This window comes from Anopheles ziemanni, chromosome 2, assembly GCF_943734765.1.
Source record: "Anopheles ziemanni chromosome 2, idAnoZiCoDA_A2_x.2, whole genome shotgun sequence".
Classification (NCBI taxonomy): domain Eukaryota; kingdom Metazoa; phylum Arthropoda; class Insecta; order Diptera; family Culicidae; genus Anopheles; species Anopheles ziemanni.
Window position 1 is genome coordinate 90394652 of NC_080705.1, and position 20495 is coordinate 90415146.

At 45.1% G+C, this 20495-nt stretch overlaps 1 protein-coding gene across 1 annotated transcript in view; it reads left to right on the top strand.

The window, feature by feature from the left end:
* Positions 1-354: 354 nt before the first annotated feature.
* LOC131281769 (collagen alpha-1(XVIII) chain) overlaps positions 355-20495 on the top strand; it is a 137494-nt gene continuing 117353 nt past the window's right edge. Inside the window, exon 1 of the mRNA XM_058311119.1 lies at positions 355-406. Coding sequence (XP_058167102.1) covers positions 402-406 — 5 coding nt within the window. The 5' untranslated portion in view covers positions 355-401. The remainder of the gene's footprint in view (positions 407-20495) is intronic.

Genomic DNA, 20495 nt, shown 5'->3' on the forward strand with positions numbered 1-20495 from the left:
TTCGTGCTCACCCACCCACGTGCCGGGCTGGATGGATAGAGGATAAACAACGGCAGCGCGTCAAGCGACAAAGAAGAAAAAAAACCCCGACCGTGTGTAATATATTGGCTTATTTATCAATTCCCGGTTACGCGCACTCAGGAAAGGGTTGAGCGTGAAAAAGAGAAAAGAAAAACAAAGGGCCGGAAAAAATAATACCGTCCCTTCAGGCGGGCCATCGAGCATTAGCGATTGCGCCGCAGCATACCAACGCCACGTGGCGCTACGTTTCGGCGTGGTCTGGCGTCGCGCAGATAACGTCGGGCATCAGTCGGGGGGCATCGCAAGTGTGCGGCAACGGGGTAGTGCAGCGACGGCAGGCAGGCAGGCTCGGACAACGGAAGTGCATCGTAAATGCTGCAATGAAGTAAGTAGCCCGCGACACTAATCTGACAAATCGCTTTCAGAAGAAGTAATCAGCGCAAAACAGTGCCCGGGTCCGTTCCTGGATGGGTAAGGCTTTCTCCAGCCTGACGCTGGCGATGTCCGAGCACTTTACTTCCCCCTCCCCCGTAAGCCTGATGACTACTCTGTATTGCACAATTCCAAAACAGAACAATAAATATAGCTTCCACGAGGAACCAAGCGAATGGAAGCTAAATGGCGTAATGCGATTATGGACCGGTTCCGATTTTTCAGATCCTTGTGCACCCATTTCTCCATCAAGGTATGGAAGGGGACTGTTTCTTCGATTATCTTTCCATTGGGGCTGCCGTTATGCTGGTAATGATGTTTTATGATCGCTGAGAAAGGCGAGTGATTTATCTTCTTTTTGAAACAACAAACCTTCGCTCGGCTCAGATAAAACAACCCAAAGGAGTTTGGTTTTTACGTTTATTACTTGTACAATTTTGACATTGATGGAAAAGAACAAAGGAAACAGTTACAGAAATGACGAGGCAATATAGCGAATTTAGTAACCATCGATACGGTTCTTTAGCAAAGCGAAAGTTGAGGATTAAGATTAATTAGCAACTGTCATTTTGTAGCATTCATTATGAAACCCTTTTTGCAGGAAAGAATTACTAGAAAATGAATTCCAAAGCATCCAGCATAGTTGAAATTGTTTGACGGGGAACGTTCCGAGAACCCAATGGTAGTAAACATTTATCTTGATAGGCTAGGTAATGCCGTAACTATCACTTGAAGCCCATTCACCAAGTTTCTATCATCACCGAATCGTAACGAAGTACTCAATGCCAATGGTAAGGAAGAAAATGCCAACCCATACCACGACGTGTCGGTTCCGGTGAAATCTTCAAACCGAAGCCATTCCGTTCTGCTGGCGCCTCTTCTGACTAATTGCTGGCAACGATTACGCGAGTTCGCTGTTCGCTGGGAGAATGGCAGAAGTAGGATTAAACTTTAAACACACCGAAGGGCACCCGAAGCCAGAAGCTGCGAGGACGGCGATGGTCCAAATTGGTGGAAAATTTGCGAAACGACTACAAAGTTAAGTTTCACACACCCGGGCCACAGCTCGAGAGCACTTTTCGCCCGGTGGATGATATCGTTTGGCATTGACTTTAATTGCCTTGCGTTGGCGAAGTCGAAAGAAGTGAAAAGTGTTTCCAGCGCGTGGAAGATAGAACAAGTTTTCCCAACCCAAGGGGGGGTTGAGGATGGCAAACGAAAAGTTTCGTGTTACATCCGATACGGATTCCGTTAAACGGTGCCACAAGTGCATCCCCAGCACAAGAACCATCGCGTTTTGGGCTGGATTTTTTTCCTTCGCCACTCTCCCCCGTTCACGGTTCGCGATGTTTCCGCCTGACAAACCAGACAGCCGGGAAGAAAAGTGGCCGGCCTTCAGCTCGGTGCGGGGTCAAAACTCGTCGTGGTCAACCGAGCGACCAGATGCCAAAACTTCCCTCGCCCGGACTGACGCAGTCAATGTCGCAAACGGGTTTTGTCGTGCTCACGGAAGCGAATGGCTTACGGTGGACCATCTGCTGCCGGAACCGCAAACCGCCATCCGACGTCGGCACGTGACCGAAAGCCGAAGAAGCTTGTTCAATTTGCACTCCATGTGTCGCCGACGGGCGTCCTGTTTTCTGCTTCACACGCTAAACTTTCGACCCAGATCAGCTCCCGAGGGAAAGAAACACGGATCGATGTGGTCAAATAAGGAGATAGTAATGAACGATGTGCAATGTGGGAACTACGTTGCTCGTTAGTAATTTTCAACCATTAAATTACACTTTAACATTCGTTGTGAATATTGTTTAATGTATCATTTAAATGAATCCTCTTAAAAGTTTGAAGTTTGACGTTGCTGTTTTCAAATTTCATTGTTTTTGGAATTTATTTTTCAATCCTAGAAAATATTTTTATATTACAAAACCCATACAGTTTTTCCCGAATTCTGTGAACAATCTGTCACCAGGATTTTTTTCTAGTCCGTTGCATCATTCACGCTTATCCCCCCCAGCGTGCGAAACCGCAAGTACATCGCGTGGAAAACTTTTCCAATTCCCTTTCGGGAATCATCGTCGCATCGTGACGCGATGCATCCGACGGAACAGATTTTCCCCGTTTTCTATTATCGATATCATCGGAGATCATCACCACCGACCGCTGGAACCATTTACACCAGCCACGAGGAAAAACCCACACGAACGAAAAGTCACCGAATCGAAAGCCGACCATCCCGTCGCCCCGGGTGGAAAAGTTGAACTATGGAACGGGGATGGCGAGGGAGGGCACTCCGGCTAGAGAAACTCAAATCGCGACATCTTCCTGGTGGGGTGGAGGAGGAAAACACAGAAGATTTCCAAGATTTTTCCTATTGTTTTAGTTCACACACTTTGTTTCCCCCCCTAACCGCAGCGCAGGGCCAAATGGCTAACGGTGATAGTGCTTTGGAAAGAATCTACCCTCCAGAACGCTACTCATCGCAGGAGAAAAAAAAGGAAAGAAATTTCAATTTGTGAAAAAGATTTCCTCTCCAACGCACAGGGAACGAACGAACCTTGGCGGAAAAGGAGGGCTTGCTTCACAGGAAACCGGTATTTCCTCCGATATCTTGCTCTCTTGGAAGTTTCTCCTCTACACACATACACTGACACACACACAACTGCCACCTCTGTTGCTTGGTTGAACGAGCAGAGATCATTCCATCGGCGCGGTACGCCCGACTGACTGCTGAACCACTCAGCGGCCAAGGGGTTCTGGAACTTTTGAAATTGGTTGCGAATTTACTTCGTGGGTCCTTTTTTCCACCGTGGCTATGATGAGTTTTGCTTCCATCAACCGATGGAACTCATCGCTCGATCGGGACCCACTGGGAATAGCAATAATCTTCCGGTGGAAATTCGCACCGCCGTACATCAGCGTGAGCGGCCAGGCGCCTCCATTCGGGGGTGGAAAAGTGATGCCAATGCGAACGCTTCCTTTTTGTTATTTAAATAAGAACCTAGGAAAATCGTAATCAGCCTGTAGTTTTCAATCAAGGTATCAAGGTATAAGAATCTGTTACAATGTTGCACGCGGGGAAATGAACATATTAAATCCGCGTCCTCTAGGGAAATGATCATGTTAAATGGAAAGAAACAAAAGCATGAAACATCGAGTTCAATCATCTTTATTGACAAAATGTTTCAAACGCAGAACAATTTTTAAAATAAGTTCCACAAGCCACAAAGTACAGTGAGTAATTAAAGATGAAACCATCACATGATATTTTTTACAGACATTCTTCTGCCACCACCGGATGTGTACTGAAGAAAGTTCCGATGTTGTAAGCTTCCAAAGGTTTGTTATTAATGCCAGGTTGGATCTTTTTTTTTTCTCGTCAAGGATGGAGTACTTTTTCATTTCGAAATATTTTCTAAAAACCCATCCCGTCCCGAGCAACCGGAACATTTATTTGGCCAAGCCGGCCGGCCAGCCGTGGTTCCGAAACCATCAGCCGATGATACGCCGGTGGGAAACTCAATTAAAAACTTTACGAAACCTCCCGCCTCAAGAACGGTTCCTTCCTCCGGAACGGGCGGTTCCGAGACGTGGGTCGTCGGATTTCGGTCGGTCCTTCCGGGAAACCGGTTGTTGTTTCAAAATTCAGGGAAATGATTACGGATACGGGGTGGAGATAAAAAGCGAAAGCACGATAAAAGACACACCTGTTAAGATTACCTGCCCGGAGAAATGGTGTTGGTGTGGGATGATCCGGGATCGAGGATTAGACGCGGCGTCGGCCACCACGCTCGGACGGATCGGTTCCACTTAAGTGCTAAGATTAAAAGACGTGTTGTGCGATAAATATTCTCAAGAAGCCTAAAGTAAGGCGATGTGTTACGATGCTTGCATTCAAGGATACATATTGAAAAGGATATCATGACGTTGATAGCATTTTACAGCGTAATAGAAACTTTGGGGATTGCGGTTTTCACTCGATTAATTATAGATTGCCATCTTTTCCTAGTAAATTTGCTACATAAACTTATTTTTCTCATCAAGTAAGATACACAAACAATATTTGAAAGTGGCATTAACGTTAGTTATATTTCATACCAAAAATTTCTAGAAGAAGCTCTCAGAAAACTTTACTAAAACATAATGTTCCTCTGCCGCTTTCTTCACGCAACTTTAATGTCAATAAAACTCTTAAAATTGTGACCTGCCAAAAACTTTGAAAACTCCCTCGTCCACCCAAGCGCATAAGCGACAAAAAACAGCCAAGAAAATACCCACAAAATACACATTCGGTCTTACGAGATAATCCATTTATCCAAAGTTGTTTTGTGTACAATACCGAATAAAACTCCTTTCGATCCTTCGGATGGCTTGGCGTGGAAGTAATCCGACCTTCCACTTTGCCGTAACACCATGCCGTGGCTGTCAGGGGGCGTTAGCCTTTTGGCCGCCCAGTTTTCCACTCTCCCGACCGGCTTGCCCCGGCCATCGAGGAAAAACGCATCGTGGATACGGGCGTCTCGGTAGATTAGCGGCTCCTTCCGTAATCCGATTAGGCTTTCCGGCTGCATCGGCCCCAAAACTGACGCAATGCATGTTAGGGGTTGCGCCCCCTCCCCCTTCCCCCCTAGGGTCAGTGCTGCATCCTCCAAGGATTATGGCGGAATCAGTGGCCCAAAACGGTGGTGCGTGGGCTAAATGGAATACTTACGAGGGGTTCGTTGCCATGGTGGAAGCAATCCCACGGGCGAGTTTTTCCGTTCTTAAAAACAAGGAAAAACATAATAGAAAGCTACAAAACACAATGAAGTATAAGAATTACCTTTTTTACCTATCAGAAAATGCCCCAAAGAGCATTATAAAGTGAAAGATCAATGCTTTGGGAGTTACTTACTAGCTTTGGTGATTTGGGAAATTGACATCAAAGACTCTAGAATTTAAAAGCTAACGTTTTGTTATCTATCGCGAAAAATAGAAACCTTAAGGGATAAAACATGGTTCTTTATGGCGTTTATTCTTTACAGGAGGGAATTGAAGCTCCTACAAAAAGGCGCAAGGTAAACAAGTCACAACAGGACGATATTCACTTTCCTGCTGAATTCCCAAACCGGAGAACTTCCTCATTTATTTTTCCGTTTGTGCGAAGGCTTTTTGGGGCGTAAGAGATTTAACGAGTGGCTCCGTTAATAATTGGCTCGGCTTTTTCGTGCGCACAAGACAATGCGAAAAGATGGATGCAGCATACTTTTCCTTAGCAACACATTCCGCAACAATAAAGCTGAAGGGGATGTTTGGTACAAAAATACTAGAATAGACAATGTCAACGGGATGCTAGCGAAGGTTTCTTGCCGATGGTATTCGCGTTGTTGGTTTGCTCGTCCTTAAGGGCACGGTGTGGCGGGCTTTTTGAAGTATGTATATGCACCAAGGCCACGGCTAGATAAGAGGAACCGCGACGTCAAAGCCTACCGGAGAAGAAAGTGCTGATCTCGCCGGCAACATATCGCACATGAGAGCAACAAGGTTAAGTCCTTCTCAGTCCTTCTTCCCTGTCTTGACTTCCCCATGTTTTTTTTTCTCTCGTAGAAGGATAAAATTGCAACCGTCGTAGGGTTCTGGAAATAGAAAACGTCAGTGTATTTTTGCCCTTCCTTCGAATGCCATTCCTTTGAAGCTGCGAACCTTATGGTTCCCTAGCAATGGCAGCCAAATCTCGACAGGCGGAATGAGCATAATAAAAAGCACTAAACGCCTCCAACGTCGCCGTTTATCGACCGGGCACAGGGGAGGGAAATATGCTACGTCCACCAACCGAACGCGGGAAGGCAGCGTGTCGATTCATCAAATTAGATTTTATTGCACTCTCGCCCTCTTATTTCCCGCCGAGGATACGAGGAAGCATAAAAATGGCACTCGCCGTTTCCGTTCATAACGTTAAATTTGGGATCAGTTTCGCTAACGACGGCCACCACGGGTGTCGAGGGCCCATTGCCCGTTACGGAACGACACTGGGAAGGCCAAGTCGAAGTCGGCCCCAGTTTCGTTCGCGTCCCTTTTTGTGTCAGAACACGCCATCCACGCGGTGTCACCGTTTGGAGTGTCGTTCACATTTCGGGCGACACTGTGCCAACACACAACCCTCCCGCTTCCACCCCAACCCAACACCGCCGCACCACCCGGTGGAAGCAACGATGGAAATGTCATTCCAATCATGATGGGTCATAAATGTAAGGGAATTACGAGAAAATGAATATGTCTCCCGTCGCATGCTTCTCCCGGCCTGGAGACGTGGTGGAGGGCAAGCGGAACTCGATCACCGAGAGAACGAGATTTCGGAAGTGAACAAAAGGGGAAACGGAGGATGGCGCGAAGGACGCAATGAAATGATTTGCCCACACGCCACAGCAGTTACACCATTTTTCGGACACTTCGGGACCGCTTTTGGTGCGAGCTCCTTCGCAAGGGGCTTTGTGGGCTTGTTATTGTTCCCCGCTCTCACTTCCACTTCCTTCCGCTCCTCCTTGAGTTGCCATTAACGTCTATCGTTGCGTTTCCTTCGTTTGACACTCCACTCTCCACTCCAGGGGAAAGGACCTCCGGTGCTGCCGTGGCCGCCTGCGAAATTGTTATTTAATTTTATTTATACACTTACTTTATTTTTATGTGTTCCCTCTTTCCCGGTGGAGTTTCTTTATCATCCCTACATCTTTTCACCCAGACCGGGAAACAAGATGACGAACTTCTAACTACGACCGGTACGAGGAGGGACGATTAACTCCACGCGTTCCGGGCCGGGGCTGCCTTTTTTTTCCTTTCGCACTCTTCGCTCGATCGCAAAGCCCGAGTGCTTTATTACTTTTAGCCATTTTTGGGTCGGCCAGGTTTTTCCCCATCGGTTCTCGGTTCTCACTCTCTCCCTATTTCCGTCTACACCCGTCTGGTTTGGCAGATTGGTTTTCCGGAGATTTTAGGTAGTTGATTATTTTCTTGTTTTCCTTTCTACCCGGCGTTGACAAGATGACACACTTTTCTCCCTCTTCCTCTGGGGGTGGGGAAAATGTATCTACGCGGTGAATGAGTTTTCTGCTAGGGCATTCTTTTCATTTCGCTTCCGAAGTTGTTTGTGGGATCTTAATGGTGGCATGATTTGGGCAACCCTTTTCCATTTGGTAGGATATGTTTTAGATTGGATTTTTTAAACATTATTTTCTTCTACCTGAAATTAAATTTATGCTCCAGTTGTTTTTTTTTTTCTAAAAACTATTGAAACTATTTTTTCATAGAAACTTTATCAAAACAAATGATGTTTGAAAAAGTAGACAGTTTGGAAAATCAACAACTGAAAAAACCGGTAAATACAATTGAAAATTTAATACGACAAACAAAACTATACCCAAGGTCAGTTCAAACCGAACCAAGTGACAAACGAGTGATAAACGATAAAATTATGCTCAAATCTTCTGCTGCACGAGACAGAAAAAGCGGATGAAATAAAGGAAAGGGAGCAGGACATTTTTTAAACTTGATCCTCCGCTCGGCACTCGTATGTAAATCACTCGCCACGGGAGAGTTGCACATTGCAAGACTTTCCCGTTCGTGCGTCCATTTTGTTTCTTTATTTCTTTTATGATTTTTCCGGTTCTTTTTACCTTTCACCAGGCAAGGACAGTTGCGAGCGGAAGGAAATTCATTTGAATTTCGACTTACTGGCCAAAAAATAAATTTAGTTTCACGTTCAGGCGTGCGCCTGTCACACGTGTTCCCGGGGTAAGGGCTGAAAATTCCTTCAGACAGAACGTTTCCAAACGAGGCACCAACTATTCATTCGGACGCTGCTCATGAATATGTTCGTCGCATTTGGTGTGTCGTCGAACCTGGTGCTCCATGGGTTTAAAAATCGTAACATTTGTCTTTGGAGACGTTTTTGGCAAATGGCGGAGCGGTAACTTTAGCATCATTTCCGTGTTAGTTTAGACCCCGGCAAGGACACACTTGGTAACGGAAGTTTGGAAACAATAAATCTAATAACATTTAAATCTTACCGTGCATGACGAGAAACGCTTGCACAAGTTTTGCGCAAGAAGTCGTGCCTTTTTGCAACACCATTCGGTGACTGCGTGTTCAAATTTGTGGTTTATCTGAACACGTGAAATTTTGCAGAGTGAAAATGTTTCTCCGAAACTAACACGTGCGCAACGGGGTTGGTGGTTGCGCTGGCGTTTTATGTACCGCGAAAATACTGCGAAAATGTTTCAACACACGCAGAAATGTTTCCAGTTTCTTCTTTTCAACAGGGCTGAGAAAAAACACAAGACGGTGTGAACCACCTGCTTCTTGTTTGTGTATGTGGATGAGCTTTACGATGAACTATGGATCGTTGATTCCGCGGGAAAAAGCCTTCTCTCGTGAACAATTTCAAGAAAACCCCTCTACATTCGATCCGGATGCGCGCAAACCACACAAACTGCCAGAAACAACAACATCCTACGAGTTTATTCTTTCCACCGCGACGTTGTGAAACTTTCGGTCGGAAAATTCATGTGGCAACCCATGAGCGAGCGTAAAATAAAGTTTTTCCCACCTACCGACCGGTGATGTTGATTCTCTGAGTCATCATTGTGTATCGTGTTTCTTTTATGAAGACAGCTTTTTACCGTATCGGTTGCAGTTGACGCAGATCATCGTTTCGTGCTGGGAGAGAAAAAAACAGATCAGATACGGGTTTCGTTCAGGTGCGGCAAATTCAAACCCGTCCACGCAACTGACGTAAAAAGTGATGGCTGCTGACTCAGTGAACGTTTGACATAAAACTCCGAAGGGTGCATGTAAAAATCTCCAGTTGGTTCGTTTTTCAACGAGCGTTTCCAATGTCAACTCTGATGGTTTTTTGTTCGCAGGGTTCTTAGAGCTTTCCTACGGTCATACAAATCAGACAGTATTTTTTTGTTTGCTCTCAAACTGTCCTTCTGCTTCTCTTGGAAAAGTTTATTGGGCGTGCTAAAAGTATCTCGAGACGATTTAATGAATTTCCACGGCTCCTCCTTGATAGCCCTGGGAAAAATTGGAAGGGATAAGCCACCCATTCTACCGTCTATGGTCGATTTCAGTTCGAGCGTAGACAAACAAACATCATCGTCTCAATCCTAGTAGCCATTTCCCGAGGATCGTCTGTCTTTATGTGGTGTCGGTTCTGTTTGCGAAAGCAACTTTTTATCTCGATGTAAAGCGATGTGACGATGGCAGATGCAACGTTGTCAGGGAAGGTTGGCAGAAAAAAAGGCATTTCCTTTCAAACGGCAAAATTCATCATCGTCGATAGATGCTACCATCGCTATTTTCCCGACGGTTGACATCGATTGATTTTTCATCCCCCCCCCCCCACTCGAACCGGAAAAAAGTAACAAGTAATGCGCCGGGAACACAGCGCCGGGGCCATTGGTAATTCAAATCGATGTTGGACTATGCTCGCATATGGATTAGATGGGGAGTGCCGGGAGGGGGACTTTTGACGGAATCGCTGCATAAGGGGGCGAAGTTGAAAGCAGGCGTAAAATAGAGTACTGAATAGATCCTGCAGGCGACAGACAGTCAGGGAATGCCATTCGGTTGATTGTGGCATGAAGGATTCGGGGGGTTTTTTTTCATGTTGCCGATAGCTAAAAGGCAAATACGAATATAACAGGCAATTTCTTCGTCGCGGCGTCTGGTGGGAGGATTAGAAATGGGATATTTTCTGTAATGCATGTTTGCAACGTTTTTTATGCTACGATCGACACCCCATCGATGATGAAAGATCCCCTTGCTATGCATTGAAGAAGGAGTTTGTCATTTTTGTTATCTCATGTACCACTAGTAAACTGTTATCGCTTCAATAAATAGTTGTTGTTAGTTTATTGTTCAATTTAATTTACAAACTGGTAAAACACTAAACCAAACTATTTTTAAATTCTTGAAATTAAAAAACTTTATTGGTATTGTTTGAAGGTAATTAATTTTCTAGATGCCTTTCTTTTCTTTCTTAATTGTTGTTGTTTAGAACATTTTCTAAAGCTTCAATCTTCAGTAAAATCATATGTTAATCAAGAGATTTCCTTCACGAACCCACTCAGGTACTTTCGGTATTGAAATGTGGTTAAAATTACCGTTTTACGTACAACCCTAGAGTAAGAATTATTTTTCCTTGAAGAACCATCCTTAACTATCCTCACTAACTGTTGCCACAAATTTCCAGAGCGTAGAATGAAACCATCCCTTGAAACAGTCACCTTCTTCGGGCGTCCTGGGATGATTTCAAACCGACCGTTTGTGTGCCACCGTAATGCCACCACCAACACCATCACCGTCACAGCTGCAACGTGTGGTTAATTGAAAAACAAAATTAAATAAGTAAACAAACAGACAAACCCTCAAACGACAAACCTCGGGGCTTTCCTTACCGAATGCCAAGACTGAACGGCCCAACGGAACGTCAAAGGGGGCGGTCAGGGTGAGGCTGAAGGGGATTCTTTTGAATAGAGACCATCCCTAGGTCGAGGGTGCTATCGGCCAGCTTCCCAATAGCCGTCTCCCAGCCCGCACATCAAAGCAATATGGTGTTTGCCCTCGGAATCGGACCGTCTCCGGCTGCGGACGGTTGCTGCGGTGTGTTCTCCGGGCCGCTTTCCGTTTGCTCAACGGCCTCGGTCCTTGGATGTCCTTTTTTCCACCTCGGTCCGGAGTGCGAGGTATGGTGCGACATTAACCCCCCAACAAGTGCAAGGGTTCGGTCGGTTCGGGGTTCGAAACGCTCACAGCATGCTTACCCAAACCGCCAATTGGTTGGCGAAACTAAAAGAGGTATCGTTTCTTTTTCACTGTCGGAGCATTCCTAGAGGTCAGCCCTTCGCCGGTTCACGCCGGGATGTGGTTGCGCCGTCCGGAGTCGGGAGGATTTGAATTAATTGAAGTCTAAAACCATTCCGCTGTTTCGGTCATTATGCAAAATTCACGACTCTCTCGAGGATGATTAAATAGCGGAGAAAAAGGCAGCTGCCCTTTTCTAATGGTGATGAAAGGGTTTTAGACGGGAGAAATATTGTTTCCTTTCGCTTGGCACCGGGATTCGTTTCGAGAAGAGGTTGAACGGCTATCGTTATTAGTACGCGACGCGAGTGAACCGGCTGGTCACTTGCATTAAAAGGCCAAGCCACCAGATGGTCATCTTCTGCGAAGGAAGTCTAGATCCGGTTCATCTGTACTATTCTCTTTTTCTTAGTTCCTCCCACAGTAAAGTAGAAAAGCATGTTTTTCGTGTCAATAAAATTCCTTTCTTCCTTCACTCTCGTTCTGCACACTTTTATTGTATGAAAATCGCAAAGAGTGATTCGAATAAAAACAACACAAGATCCGCTCACTCTTGCATGAAATTCCTAGTCCAGGTCAGCGTAGCTCGAACTGCACCACAGGACATTAATAAATTAGACGTCACGGAGTCCTTACGCCGGGAGTCAAACGTTTTCAGCTCCATTGACTCGGCGATGTCCACCCGTTTCATCCAGCGAAAATTCGATCGCAACCGGTCGGGCGTGAAATATGATGCTTTGCATCGGCCATTTCCCGGGCGGGAGTGTCTCTCTGGCGACCCGTAACAGTCGGATAGATATCTTTTTTTTTTTAACGCTTTTCAGCATCGTTGCAACACCTCGTTTTACCTTCAACGTTGCACCGGCTTCCGGTGCGGGCGAAGAATCGTGAACGGTATAATAAATGTCCCAGCCACCATAGGCAATCTGGGTAGCTTGTCCCGAAGCCGGTATCAAATCCGAGAGGGAGAGAGAAAGCTTTCCGATCCGAGCGGCCGTCTATTCGGAGGTATCGACCGGAAAACCGTGTTTTAGGCACAACAACACGGTAACAGAGATCACATGATGGAGGATCGATATGGAACGATCATTCGTGGCACGTTTTGGGGATGTTATTTTGCGTTGTTGAGGGCAGATAAGGTTTGGCCCGAAGGAGTAATTTGTGTGTATGTGTGCGTTTGGTCGGGACGACTCAATCAATTTTGCACGGTTCGTTTAGTGCATTTACAACCGGTGGCTAAACGATAAGGCTCAATTGGATGAGCATCCAAGAGACTCACAGTTAAATCTCCCTAAATTTCATTTATGTCTGGAACATTTTATTTGTAATATTTTCACTATATTTTTGGTTTAACAAAAAAATCCTTTCTGTACAAAACAGTGAAAGTTTTCAAAATTTTATTTTATTTTATAAAAAATCAACCTTAGAAACAAACCGTTCGACGTTTTTCTTCTAGGGTTATTTTTCAAGATGCTAGATTCACGTCTTCTCGGCCTACTGGTCGGGTCAGTTTTAAATTCATCGATTTATTTTTCATCCCCCATTCCCAAAGCAGGATCCTGGAGTGAGGAGAAAAGCAAAAGTGTCCAACCAACGCCGTGCGGAACGTCCGAAATGGCAAAGGGTCACCGATGCTGATCGAGCATAGATTATTTTACGGTAGATGACTATCATGACGTGTATTTTTTTGTGTTTAAGGGCTTGTTTATCGTTTTCTTTTGCGCTCGGCGTTGGAATCGACAGCATGAAATGGATGCTATTCAGGATTTCGATTTTACCGTGTTTCTTTTGCGAGAAGCTCGCGTTGATTTTAGATTATTCGTTGATTTGTTTTATGGCTGTTGATTCCACCCTCAACCAGCCCTTGTCAGTTCCCGCTGCAATTCGATACCCATAAAACCTTTGATCGCTCGATGGATGACATATTTCACGGCAGTCAAGGGGTTTTCTAAACAAACACAAAGGACTTGCCTAACTTTGTTGTAGAGTGTGACATTTTTGTGACATTTCAACATAAAATAAAGTGTGGTGTAAAAAAGATGTGCATTGATTGACGATCCGCTTGGATGAGGTGTTGTTAGTGCTTTTGTTTATAGCTCCCAACGCGAATTCATGGCGGTGCTCAAAGTGTAAGTGTTTTGTGTATTTGCCAGCACGGAAAAGCTTCGAATCGTGCGTGCAAAACCACAACCGATTCAAAGCCAATGAGGTCTCCAACGCTCAACCGGAAATGGATCTATCGAGTCGTATCAAATAGCATTATGTTGCTTAGTGCAGCGAACATAATGCCGGCCGTGTAACGGGTCGATTTCAATTCGACTCAACTGTATTCGCTTAATCGACATGTTGGGTGTTTGTGGTGCGTGTGGTTTACAAAATTTACACGCTTCATTTACTGTGGTCGCTAATTCATAATCAAGTTAATGTGGTTGGTGGGTTGATAAAACGTGACAAGTGATGTTCGATGGTGAAGGGTAGTTATGCTGGGAGTAAATAGATTTATCGATTTGTAAATCCCCTGACCCTCGGCCCTTCACTTCCATTGGACCACATTATGTGTGATAATTTAGGTTGTTCCGATAAATAGTTGATGAGTGTGTTTTAAATGAACGGAAAATACCACTTCAAAGTATCAATTAAGCAGGATTAAAACGAATCTAAAAGTGCACTCATAATGTTCGTTATTTTATCTGATAAACGAGTGTTCTCCACCTCTTAATTTTACCGATACAAGAGTCATTTCCACCAAAGAATGCGTACTGTATTTTTATAAAAAACCAATTCATTGCTTAGCGCAGATTTCGTACGTTAAAAATACTATGAAAAAGGGAATGGTTTAAACAGCTGCTCCATGTCAACCCTCTCTGCTACCGGATTTCCTAATCACCCATATTTATGCATTCTGAGCCCTCACATTTCATCCGGCACGCTGCACCGCCAACGATGGACGGGATCAATAAATATTAATTCCACCCAGTTATGTTCGCTGACGGCATGGAGTCTTCATTAAAAAAAAACCCCAGAAAACATTTTCCGCTCCGCGGAATATTGAAAAATTCCAGAGAAATATTTACTGGACATAGCGTTCCCGGTAGAAGGCGTACCAGATGGAAAGTTAATTTAGAATATTTCCTCTGATGCTCTGCTCGGAGGAAAGCAATGTGGAATCTTCCTTTCTTCGCTCGAACACTGAACCATTATTTGGCGCCTTTTTCCTTCTCCCAGTCGGAGCGGGAAGAAAGGTTAAAGGTGTGGAAATTCTGGATCAGCTCAGCAGGTCCCGAAGCAGGGCGGGAAATGGGAAAGCTTGACAGTATCGCACGTGGATTTTGGTATTCCAAGGTCGTCCCGTTTCTCATAAAGGAGCAAGAGCTGCCGGTGTCGACTAACTTCCCCGGAAGATGTACATTTTATGTTGGACTGCATTGCGGACTTTGTCCCTGACGGATCAGTATGTGTTTGAATGCACGCGCATGTGTGTGTGTGTGTGTGTGTGTGCTTTAAGTGGGGCGATTAATATTTTTTTCGCTGTAAATTAATTAAAATTTATTGCCATTCCACTCTCGCTTTTTTGAGGATGAAGTTTGGTGATGATGGCGCTTCATAATTTCAATTTATTTCTCCACCGTCGTGCGCCCCAATTTGCCATGTGCAGAAGCGCCTGTCTGCGTTGGGCAGATGGGGGACGGCCAAATTTTTCCGCCTCTAGCTTATTGACACTTTCAATCGTGCATTAACTGATCAATTATCGTCTTCGTTTTAATTAAGTCTAATGGCAACGAGTTTAGATTCCATTTAGCCCTGAACTAGAGTCGTTGCTATTTTTTTAATAATGTTTAATGAAACCTTGAGTCTACAAGCAGACAAAAATAAAATTGTTTTTAATTTTCTTCCTAAAACTGTATCCATGAAGAGTAGAAAAAAAGAAGGTGCTGGGTGCAGGATACATTTAAAAAAAATCAAATGAAAGCTCAACTTAGATTATGTGAGATTATGGTGAAAATATTTTGTGAGGTGCATAACATAAAAGAATTAAATTTTCAAACTCATTTAACCATTATAAAAAAAACCTCCGAACACTCTAGAGTTTTAGACGATAACCCCTCTGATGGCATCCTTCTTGATCATAAAAGAAACAAGCTCTTAAAGCATGCATAGAACTGACTCTTGAAGCTGCGAAGAAGAAAATACCGGAAAACTCCTACGAACGCCATTTAGCCAATGTTTTGCAGCTTCGCTAATCGTGTGATTAAGTCCCCAGCGCGCACTCGTTTCACGCCTCATTTAGCAAACCAATCATTCACTTTCTTATCACGAACACAGGCACAACACAGAACGCCCCGGTGTTCCTTCCCCCCCAAGTCAAACCGTTGAAATGTCAAACGGCCCAATAAATTCTTCCAGCAACAAGCTTAATCAACGAGCGTACCCGCAACCCCCCAGCGTGGGGTCGGTAAAATGGCGTCCTTCGCGAATGGCTTACCAACGACCGACTGCCGCTCGGTTGCAAACCGGAAGGACAAAGTTTTCTCGAAACGTCTCCAACAAACACCACGTGCCGTCGAAGATTATGCCCTTTTTGTGTGTGCGTTCGTCAGTGCGGGGTGGAAAGGGGCCAACCGATGGCTGAAGACGTCAAAAAAACACATCCCCGAAAGTGTCAAACACTGGAGCCCGAAAATCTGTTCTGTTCCGACACTTTAGACCAAGTGACAAACTGGGGCGCGCTGGACCGTGGCGCGGTTGAAGTAGTTTTTCGGCCCCCACCGTTTTTGGTTCATGGTTAGCTCGGTTTCATGTACAAGCAACCAGCAAAACAAAAGGGGGTCATAAATGTCGCACCCATCGTTCGTCGGTGCCCTTTCAGACACTTTAACCGCTTGTCGCTCGGCGAGAACACTATCTCCGATTGCCCAAACGCACGTCGCGGGTTAATGGGAACATCGTTTTTTGGATGATCCCAGTGGAAGCCGTTGATAGGAGGACATATTTCATTCGCTGATTGGATTATTTTAATTTTCAACTCATACATCACTACCAATTAGAGGCGCCTGAACTATCACCGTAACTTCCGGTTGCCCTTCAGCGTCTTTAATGCTGCCGTATGTGGCAAAACATACGGTGTTGTACGTCGGTTCTAGCGCGTAATCTCCCACAATCTTTCACAATCCTACACACGTCCTAAGACAGACCGAGGCAAACACCGTAAATCATCAACTTAATGCCGACTGAGGAAGAGAGAGAGAGAGTGGCAAACTTTCGTGAGTGGGTTTTAAAACAAAGTTTTATGGATTGCCTCGAGCAAAAGATAAATACAACAACGTCCCAAAAATCCGCGAAATAAATTTAAATCATGCTTAAAGCGTCGAATTTATTCGAAGGGATGAAGTGCTTAAGAATGTCCTGACAAAATTACAGCTATAGCTCGTAAATTCATCATCATCGAGCGCTAGATAGCAGTCGTAAGCGAACATAAGTGGACAGTAGCATCTTCCTTTGCCGTACTGAACTCCAAAATTGCGCCGTGGTTCTGCCTGATTCCGCTTAGATGAGCGTTCCCTCTCCCATAAAAGTAGGTCACGCTATAACGCCCTAACGCCTAACGTTGTGTGTCGTACCGTGCCGCATCATAAAAGAGGTCTTATCTGCTGCTGCCATCATAAACCTGCGGCGCAAAGGGGAGCGTTTCGCGAGGCTGGCCATCCTCATCTTTGTCACCATCGGCATTTCAATGTCAGAATATGAAAATTGCTGGTCTCATATGCGGCTACCTCTTTGGTTCCATCATCATGATTAGCAGCCGATTTGAACGTGACAGAAATTATTCCCACACTCATTGGCTGCTTCGTTTCGTACGGTGATGTCCGCTGACTCATCATTCTGAGCTCTCCAACGTTATTTTTAGACTTATCTGAGGAAATCTAACCATATTCGGCGCCTGCTTAAGGGCTGCCGGCCCCCGTCCCGCACGTCTGGCCAATTTTAATCTGCGTTGAGAAGCGACATAAAATTCACCAACCACATCCCACCGTTCCCGCCCTCACTAACTGACCTCTCACAACTCATCCGTAAACCCGTTCTCCCGTTTCCGTTTAATGGTGTATGGTGTTCGCCCCGTTCCGCTCCACCTTTCGCGCAGGCGGGACGCATTAGCGCAAACTGCGGGCGGGCAAATGTTTTATTGGATAATAAATTATGCTTCCTCGACCCGGTGCGTGAAGAGTGTAACGCATTAGAACCCGCGCGCCGGGGTGCGCACGCCAATGGAAGATGTTCTTTCACTTTCGTGCGCGATTGAAGTGTGCCGATTGCGATTGCGAGACGAGAGAAAAAGAAAAAGGATGGGTTTCTAATTAAAACAACCGTATTTCGACCGCCGGTGGCCTTGAGTGTTGGGGTCTGGTTCACATTTAAATCACACATTATGTTAACATCATCATCCTCGTTTGTGTTGCATTCATTCAAGAATCGTAAAACCGGTGCTATCATTTACTGTTTTTAGTTTCCAACAATGACTTTGTTTATTTTTGTATATTTAATTAGGCCATTTAAACACATTTTCAACCACAACATTTTTCCTCGTTTTAAATATAATTTGCATAAATTTAATTTGAATTATTAACTAAATCTTTATGTTCCTTTTCTACGACGATTTGTCAATGAAATTCCTCGCTTCTTTTCTTTTTCCACACATCGCCTTTGAATGGAACAATTTTATGCGTGCATACATCCACAAGATCTAAATAAACGTGCTTCCCAGCGTGCAGCCATTTTATTGAATGTTTACACACCACTCGCCCGCACGATGTCGCACTCTCTTTTCTAGAGCTAGAGCCCATTAACATTCCTCCGCCTTCGCCATTGGCAGAGATTGGCACCCGGAATTGGCAAACACATTCCAGCAAAACCGCTCGGTAAACTATCCACCATTCGTCATTTTTGTCCCGTTAACCCATAGTGCCTGATTCAAATCCCACCGATCCCATAAAATGTCGCCGGCAAATCACAGCAAATGGTCCCGCTCCTACTGGGTTTTCTTCGAGACCTTAGGACTCGTTGCGGTGACTAATGAAGTCGCGTCCGGTTACCAACGCCTGGGAGCGCTTGGAAAGAGCATAAATTCATCCCAAGACTGATGGCCCCGCCGTGCCGTGCGATAAGCGATCGCTAATCACAAATCTTTCGCCGCAAAACCATTTGTAGAGGGGTCCGATGTCAAACGACGACGTGTGAATCCAGGGGTTGGCAAGCTCTCGGGCCGGAAAAAATGTGTGATCGTTTGCAGCCATAACATTTAAAAGAATACAAGTGTATGGAAATCCCGCTTAACATCTATTAATCCGCAATATTTCAATAAAATACTGAACGCTATTTGTAAGTTTGCCATCCGCTCCACAAATCAAGATGCTATTTGTTTTCCCATTTGTTTTATTTTTAAACAACACTGCCCGCCTCTGATAAGTCGCAGCTGATTCGTATACGAGCACGCACGCATGAACGCTTGACCGGTCGGTCGGTAGCGCTTGCGCCTCCTCGGTATCAGTTACGCAAGACAAGAAAAACCAAAAACAATCCCCGTTGCGCCAACCGACTCGAGTCAGCGCCGGGCTGCAACCTTCGCCGGCTGTCCTCGATAATCTTTCCCTGCCGGGGCTCAAAGGCCCGGTGCCCGTTGTTTATGCTCACTTTGTGTTCATTCACAAATTGTTGCTTGTTACGGGTACCGCTGGGACAGCGTTATCGGTTGGCTCGTCTTCTTCGGTCGCGGTATTTAAGTCGATGATGATCTCATGCGAGCAATCTTAGCAAAGCGTTGAGGTCAGGAGTTGGTAATAAAATTAATAAAATTCTCAAGCTCCATGCAATTCCGTGACAATGACAATGCACTTGAATGCTTTTAGAAAATAGTTTAATATTTGAAAAACGTTGAAACACGATATGAAGCATTGTGAAAACAGTCAACATGGTTAAAAAAGGGCATATTTTATAACAAACAAACTACCAACTCATCCATGCGACGACCCTTGGCACTCTGTTGATACGTGTTACACATTTTTCCGGTCAATTTAATAAATCTTAGTCTTTCATTTTTCTTCCTGCAACATTGCGCTGCCAAACCACTTTCTCGTATTGCGTTGCTTAAGGCAAGAATCCGTTTATGATACATTAGGCCATCCGGCGCAGCTTCTATGCTTCCTTATTTCTCCCCCCACACACAGCTCACTCGGCCCTAAAGTGCAACGCAAACCCTTATGAGATTGCATACGCTACCAGCTGAAGTCAACGGATGAGCCGGATTTCTTTCGACATTCGAGAGCCCTTCCTTAGCCCCCCCCCTCGAAAGCCTCCGCGCGCAAGCCGAAGACAATCCTCGCAAAAATTGGTTACGGGCGATAAAACAAACCCGAGACGACCGAAACGCAACGCGCAGAATGAACGAACGAAGCTGTGTACACTCACTCACGGAAAGTAAAACAGACATGCGAATGGGAATGAAATCTCATAAATAAAAAGCACCTCCAGCCGAGGCGCGTCGAGGCGCCCGCCATTCCGTGGCAGCAGCTCGAAGACGTTCCGACGAAGGCTCTGCCTGGTGGAGGGAGTTCTCTGCGCCATGAATGCTAATGTCGAGCAAGCGTGCTGGCAAATCATGTGGTTTATGCCGTTGGCTTATTCGCTTGTTCTTGTGTGTTTCGTTTTTTTTTTTCATTCCAACAACAGTGTGTCTCAGCATATCCTTCTTCATCCCCATTCCTATGGCCAATTTGAATTCGAGACCCCCACCCGAGCAGCGAGATTTTATTCCTCTTACAAGATTGGCGGATTGAAATCTTTTTACTACATCAAAATTTGTTTAGCCCCTTTTTTCCGCCTTGTGCTTCCATATCAATTTCGCGCCGAAAAATTTGCGATGCAGCTGTTCTCGATAGATTAGAGTCGGATCCAGCAAATACACCCGAAACAACCCATTCGCGCGATGGAGCGGAGGATGATTTTATTTTTACCCATTTTTATTCGACCGTCCCCCAACGGCTATGAGCGTAAAATGGGAATTGGATTCTTATTTGCTTTAGGGTTCGGTTGGAAAAAAACTCAAACATCTGAAAGTGCATGCATTCGGCGAAGCAGTATTTTTTGGCAGAAGCATAATCGAAGGTCCCGCAGAGAGAAGTATTGGGAAACCATTTTAATGACTTCAT